Source organism: Penaeus vannamei, chromosome 8 (assembly GCF_042767895.1).
Source record: "Penaeus vannamei isolate JL-2024 chromosome 8, ASM4276789v1, whole genome shotgun sequence".
Taxonomy (NCBI): domain Eukaryota; kingdom Metazoa; phylum Arthropoda; class Malacostraca; order Decapoda; family Penaeidae; genus Penaeus; species Penaeus vannamei.
This window is the reverse complement of record NC_091556.1, coordinates 746,498-753,997: the sequence shown is the minus strand read 5'-3', so window position 1 is coordinate 753,997 and position 7,500 is coordinate 746,498. Positions and strand designations below refer to the sequence as shown.

The 7,500-nt window shown below is 42.6% G+C and overlaps 1 protein-coding gene across 1 annotated transcript in view; it reads left to right on the top strand.

The window, feature by feature from the left end:
* The window catches only part of LOC138862443 (uncharacterized), a 15,379-nt gene that overhangs the window by 7,434 nt on the left and 445 nt on the right, over positions 1-7,500 (top strand). The window contains exons 4-5 of the mRNA XM_070124840.1: positions 488-633; positions 2,096-2,339. Coding sequence (XP_069980941.1) covers positions 488-633; positions 2,096-2,339 — 390 coding nt within the window. The remainder of the gene's footprint in view (positions 1-487; positions 634-2,095; positions 2,340-7,500) is intronic.

The window sequence follows — 7,500 nt, the reverse complement described above, 5'->3', positions numbered from 1 at the left end:
TATTTATTCTCAATTTATCCATTATAACATGTATCTCTCAAAGTGCCAATGTATCTATCTATGGACTGGGTTCACTGTGATAGATGTAGAGAGAGAGATGTGTTTCTGGTGAAGATTTTTGATTAATTTTATTTATTTGATGATGTGGAGTCGATCTCATACATACCTTTTTTTCTACTTGTGTCTATTTATCTACAATACTCTAGAAAAATAGATATATGCTATCTATTTCTCTACATCACGCTAGGATGATAGATAGATATTATCTATTTATTTACATTACTCTAGGATTATAGATATATAATACCTATTTCTCTACATTATTCTAGAGAAGAAAAAAAGATAGATACTTTCTATCTGTCTAAACGATGATAGACAGATATCTATTATCTACCACCACACCCAACGAACAGCTAATCTCACCCACACCCTTCTCTCCCTCCCCCCCTCCCCCTCCCCCTCCCCACTACCCCCCTCCCCCTCCCAGACGCCCCCGAGGGCCCGCCCACGATAAGAACGGGGCCCGGCACCCACTTCAACAACATCACGTCGGGGCAGATAGTCACCCTCAACTGTTCTTCGCCGCCCGCAAGTCCACCGCCCGTGCTTACCTGGTACATCAACGGCAGACGCGTAAGTGGGGTAGGGTGTGGGGGCGTGGGGGGTGTATGGGTGGATGGGAGGTGTGTGGGTGTGTGGATGGTGTGGATGGATGGGAGGTGTGAGTGGATGATTCGTTTGTGGGGGGTGTGGGTGGATGGTTGGGTTTGGGGGTGTGGATGGTTGGGTGTGTGGGTGGTGTGGGTGGATGGTTGGGTTTGGGAGTGTGGGGGGTGTGGGTGGATGGTTGGGTGTGTGGGAGGTGTAAGTGGATGCTTCGGTGTGTGGGTGGTTTGGGGGGTGTGGGTGGATGGTTGGGTGTGGGGGTGGATGGTTGGGTTTGGGAGTGTGGATGGTGTGGGTGGATGGTTGGGTGTGTGGGTGTGGGTGGATGGTTGGGTTTGGGGGTGTGGGTGGATGCTTCGGTGTGTGGGTGGTGTGGGGTGTGTGGGTGGATGGTTGGGTTTGGGGGTGTGGGTGGATGCTTCGGTGTGTGGGTGGATGGTTGGGTTTGGGAGTGTGGGGGGTGTGGGTGGATGTTTGGGTGTGTGGATGGTGTGGGATGTGTGGGTGGATGGTTGGGTTTGGGGGTGTGGGGGGTGTGGGTGGATGGTTGGGTTTGGGGGTGTGGAAGGTGTGGGTGGATGGTTGGGTGTGTGGAAGGTGTGGATGAATGGGAGGTGTGTGTGGATGCTTCGGTGTGTGGGTGGTGTGGGTGGATGGTTGGGTTTGGGAGTGTGGGGGGTGTGGGTGGATGCTTCGGTGTGTGGGTGGATGGTTGGGTTTGGGAGTGTGGGGGGTGTGGGTGGATGGTTGGGTTTGGGAGTGTGGGATGTGTGGGTGGATGGTTGGGTTTGGGAGTGTGGGGGGTGTGGGTGGATGGTTGGGTTTGGGAGTGTGGGGGGTGTGGGTGGATGGTTGGGTTTGGGGGTGTGGATGGTTGGGTTTGGGAGTGTGGGGGGTGTGGGTGGATGCTTGGGTTTGGGGGTGTGGAAGGTGTGGGTGGATGCTTCGGTTTGTGGATGGTGTGGGTGGATGGTTGGGTTTGGTGTGTGGTGTGGTATGGTATGCGTGGATGATTCGTTTGTGGGTTTAGTATGGGTGAGTAGTTGGATTGTGTGTAGTTTGGTATGGTGTGTGTGTGCGTGTGTATATATGCATGTATGTATGTATGTCTCTATGTATGTATGTATGTATGCGTGTATGAAAGTTTTTATGCATTCGTTTATTGCATGAAGAAATATACTTTATGTTGAATCATATATTTTATGTTAGATGATGATTTATATTCCTCTAAACCAAAGTCGATAGAGACCATCATTTCAAAATATCCTCTGGTGGCGCTCGCTGCAACGAGAAAGAGCACATATCCGTGTGCGTTTACGTGCATGCGTACACGCGTGTCAGCCTGCGCGTGCATGCCCGTTTACGAGCGCGTGGCCTCGCTTCCCCGCCCTCATAAAGCCCCCTCCCCCCCTCTCTCTCTCTCCCGCAGGTGGACTCGACGTGGGTCACGAACTTCGGCCCCCTCTTCAAGCGCAACCTGGCCCGCGCCTCCTCCCGGCTCGAGCTGCCAATCACCGCCAGCCTGGTGTCGTCGGGGACCTCCCTCATGGTGACCTGTGTGGCCACGCAGGGGGGCAGCGCCCACGGCAACCCCAGCTACAACAGCAGCACCTACGTTATGCTGAAGCCGCGACGACCGCCGTCCTTCTGGGAGGGGCTCTTCAGCAGCGCCGGTGGGGCTCCTCTCGTGCCTCTCGCTTCGTCTTCCTTGCTTATTACCCTTTGCTTCTCTTGCCATTCTGTTCTCTTCTTGGTTCTTGTGATATTTTTTTTTCCGTTTATTCTCCTTGCTATTGCCCTTTGCTTCCCTTGCCATTCCGTTCTCTTCTTGGCTCTTGTGATATTTTTTTCCGTTTATTCTCCTTGCTTATTACCCTTTGCTTCTCTTGCCAGTCTGTTCTCTTCTTGGTTCTTGTGATATTTTTTTTTCCGTTTGTTCTCCTTGCTATTGCCCTTTGCTTCTCTTCCCATTCCGTTCTCTTCTTGGTTCTTGTGATATTTTTTTCCGTTTGTTCTCTTCTCGGTTCTTATGTTATGGTTATTGCCTTTGGTTTTCTCGCTTCGTGTGTTATCATTTCCTTTGGTTCTTCTCGCGGCGCGTGTGAAATTTTCATTCCGTCTATGTCCTCTCCACGGTTCGTGTGTTATTATTCCCTTAGTTTTTCTCTCGGTCCTTGTGTTCCTGTCAATTGCTTCTTCTCTCGGCTCTTGTGTTATTCTCATTACACTTTATTCTCCTGTTCTTGCGTTTTTATGCCTTTGGTTCTTGTCTCGCCTCTCGTGTTCTCGTCATTCTATTATGTTCTAGTGTTAATTTTCTTCTTTTGTTATTATTCATTACGCTAGTTACTCTTTATATTATCATTCAAACTGCCAGCTGGTAGCGCCTTTCCCCTTATCATCATTATCATAATCATATAGCATGTTATCAATTTTGAATATCATCATACAAGGTGTTAGTAATACATTATTAGTATTGATGTAATAAAGTCCTTATCTTTTCACTAACATTTAAATCATTAATCGTATAACATTGTCATTAGCTGATATGTTCTCAATATCGAGGTGGTTATTATTACCATTCACCATGTTGATATTAGCAATGCAGCGACTACTACTATCATTGCCATTCTTGTTGCAGATATCTTTAATTATTTTTATTGTCATCATCATCAGCATCATGATTGCTATAATTCTCTTATCATTATTATTATCATTATCATTATTAATAATATTATCATTATTATTACTATGATTATTATCCTAATCATCATCATTATCATTATTACTATTCTTATTATTACCATTATCATCATCTTCATTACCGTTATTATCGCCATTATCGTTATTATCATCACCATCACTATTATAGCCTTTGTTATTATTAATGTTACTATCATTGTTGTTCTTATAAAACATACAAAGGTTTCTATATCAAAGTCAGTTTTTGAGATGAGATGCACCTCGTTTTTTTATTTATTTTATTTTTTATTTTCTTTTTTTAACACCAGATGTATTTAATACAATGCTTGACAACCCCCACCCCTACCCCCCACCCCACCCACACACACACACACACAGAAGCACAATGATGATAACGATAAACTGAAAATCATTTGAAACTAAAACCGTGATCCTGACCAACTAGAATCTAGAGAAAAAAAAGAACAAATAATGTTCCTTAAACCACTGACTAAACCCAAAAAAATAAAACGAAAAAATACCCTTTATAAAATCAACCGCATTCTTGGCCAGTAAAGATTTTCAAGGAATATTTAATTAACCGGAGAAAAAAAAAACGAAGAATGAAAAAAATAATTCGTTTCTTCCCTTGCACCAGCCTCCCGTAAAAAAGAAAGATAACGATAATAATAATGATTAATAATTATATAAATAAAACACTTTTTGTCTATCCCGAGTGAAGACCGGCAGATGTAAATCAAATTACATTTATTAACTATAGAACGAAGATTTTTATCCCCTCTCTCTTTCTCTCTCTCTCTCTCTCTCTATCTATCTATCTATCTCTATCTATTTCTTTCTCTCTGCTTCTCTCTCTTTCCCTCTTTCATTCTCTCTCTCTCTCTCTCTCGTTCTCTTTCTTTCACTCATTCTCTCTCTCTCTCTCTCTCTCTCTCTCTCTCTCTCTCTCTCTCTCCCTCTCCCTCTCTCTCTCTCTCTCTCTCTCTCTCTCTCTCTGTCTCTCTCTCTCTCTCTCTCTCTCTCTCTCTCTCTCTCTCTCTCTCTCTCTTACTCTCACTCTCACTCACTCTCTCTCTCTCTTACTCTCACCCTCTCTCTTTCCCTTCCCCCTCCCTCCCTCTCCCTCTCTCTCATTCTCTCACTCTCTTACTCTCACTCTCACTCTCACTCTTTTCCTCTCTTACTCTCACTCTCTCTCTCTCTTTCCCTCCCCCCCCCTCTCTCTCTAAGCAAGAAAAAAACTCGAGCAGCTAAACCCATTCCTGACATTCCTGACGAGTGAAATCAAGTAAAGCATTAAATAATTACTCCATTATCCACTCAGTAAATTGCAAAGGTAACACTGCTTACCTTGTTCCCCTTCTCCTTCCCTTTAAAGAAATTGAATGAAGGTTCGAAGAATATTACGATGGCCACAGAAGAAATTGAAAGAATGTAATACAAATTCCCCCCCCCCCTCTTTTGATCCATTCTCGATTTCCACTGCCTCTTTTCTTCTTCGTCTTCTCCTCCTCCTCCTCTTCTACTTCTTTCTTTTCCTCCTCCTCCTCCTCTTATTATTATTCCTCCTCTTCTTCTTCTTTCTTCTTCTCTTTTCTTTTTCGTCTTCTTCTCCTCCTCCTCCTCTTCTACTTCTTTCTTCTCCTCCTCCTCTTCCTCTTTTTCCTTCTCCTCCTCTTTTTCTTCTTTCCTCTTCCTCTTCTTCTTTCTCCTACTCTTCTTCTTTTCCTTTCTTCCTACTCCTCCTTTCCTTCTCTCTCATTTTTTTCCTCTTCTCCTCCTTCCCTTCTTCTTCTTTCCCCCCCTCTTCTTTTTCTTCCTTCTCCTCCTCCTCCCATTCCTCCTTCCCCAATCTCCATCAACTTCCCTTACCCTTACCCCCCCCCCCCTACCCAAGAGAAAAGAAAGAAAAAAACTTTAGCGACTAACCGCGTATCCTTGGCCAGCCCGGCAGCCGGTCGAGCAGGGGCTAGCCGCGGGGCAAGAAAGCCGCTTTAGGCCTTAGTGCTTCGTAATCGGATCTGTGAGCACGCGAACCGCAGATCCCTTTGCTCGACTTGAAGCCACGCGGGCCACTGGATCAGCTGTGTTGGTTCTTTCGCATGAGGGAGGGAAGTTTGTTTCAGCGGGTCGCGTTGTGGAGAAATGGTATTTTTAACGGGTTGTGTCGTGGAGAAACGTTTTTTTTTAAAGGATTGTATTGTGGAGAATTGTTATTTTGATGGGTTACGCTGTGGAGAAATGTTAATTTGGGTTGTGTTGTGAAGAAATGTTATTTAAAACAGGTTGTGTTGGGGAGAAGTTTTATTTTTATGGGTTGTGTTGAGGAGAAATGTACTTTAAACGGGTTGTGTTGTGGAGAAATGTTCTTTAAACGGGTTGTGTTGTGGAGAAATGTTCTTTAAACGGGTTACGTTGTGTAGTAGTGTTATTTTTGAGAGGTTTTGTCATGGGCAAATTTCCTTTTAACGGTTTATATTGTGGAGGAATGTTATTCTAAAGGGTTGTAATGTGAGGTGTTATTTTTAACGGGTTGTGTCGTCTAGGAATGTTATCTTTTACGGGTTATTTACGAGTTATTTCAGTGGGTTGTGTTGTGGAGAAGTGTCATTTAAAACAGGTTGTGTTATGGAGAAATGTTATTTAAAATGGACCGTGTTCTGGCGATTCATATATAGATAGATAAATAGATAACAGATAGAAGGATATATAGATAGACATATGAGCACACGTGTGTTTGTGTGTTAGGATTTAAAAGTGATTACCTCGATACCTTTTTGGTTTTCAGGATACAAGATCAAATATTTGCTTATCATCGTGTGTTCCGACTAATTATGTGCGATTTACTAGTTTCATTGATTTTTCGTTTTAAATCTGATATAATACCGCCAATTACTTCCTCTTGAGTACCAACGCATCCTTGTATAGGATTCTCTGCGGACTTTCGTTTATGCTCGTAATCCCCCCACAGGATTTTCTTTCCATCCTAAACCACTTTCTAAATATTTTATCTTGCGAATTCTGTCGGCGCTATTAGGGAGTAAATATGAGGATATTTCATACATGAGTATAGGAGTATAAATATATTTCGTTTCCGGCACAATAAAAGTCTTGTCAGAGAATTTAAAAAAAGGGCCATTTCTACACAACCTAAACATTATTTTTTTTCTAATCTTTACCCCATAGAGAAAAACTTTTTTTTTCCATAGAGAGAAATACGTGTTCTTTCCCACTTTGATCGATACTTAATGAGCATTAATCCTGTACTTGGAAGGTTGAACAGTCCATAGATTAGGCAGGCAATTTAGCCTTAGTGATTTAGTATTCCTTAATCCGAACTGCACAGACTGGTTAATTAGCCTTCATCCGAATGCGTTCCACGACTTAGATGCTTAACTTGCCTGTTCATTTATCGTCGTCATTATTGTTATATATTTTTTCCATGAACAGTGTTGTTTTACCTGAAGTTTCTGTATTATCATTATCATTATCATGGTTATTATTATCATTGATCATTACGGTTATCATTATCATTATCATCATTTTCATTATTATCGAACATTGTCAAGAAGAAACATTAGCAACAACAACAGTAACAACCTTAACCCCAATTACAAGAACAAGAACAATAACCTTTACCCCAAGAACAGCATTGTCAAGATAACAATATCAATAACAATAACCTGCAATCTAATATAAAAGCCTTCTTAAAACGAACGACAACAATAACAACCCTAATAAGACAACAAGACCAATAATCCTGATTCCCAATAACAACACTATCAACAACAACATCCATACAACAATAACACCAACACACACACAATAACAACAACACACACACGCACACAACAACACCAACACACACACAATAACAACAACACCAACACACACACGCACACAACTTACACACAATAACAACACCAACACACACACGCACACAACAACTCCAACACACACGCACACAATAACAACAACACACACACAATAACAACAACAACACAAGCACACGCACACGCACAAACACACACACGCACACAACAACTTACACACAATAACAACAACAACAACAACAACACACACAATAACAACAACACACACACAATAACAACACCAACACACACGCACACA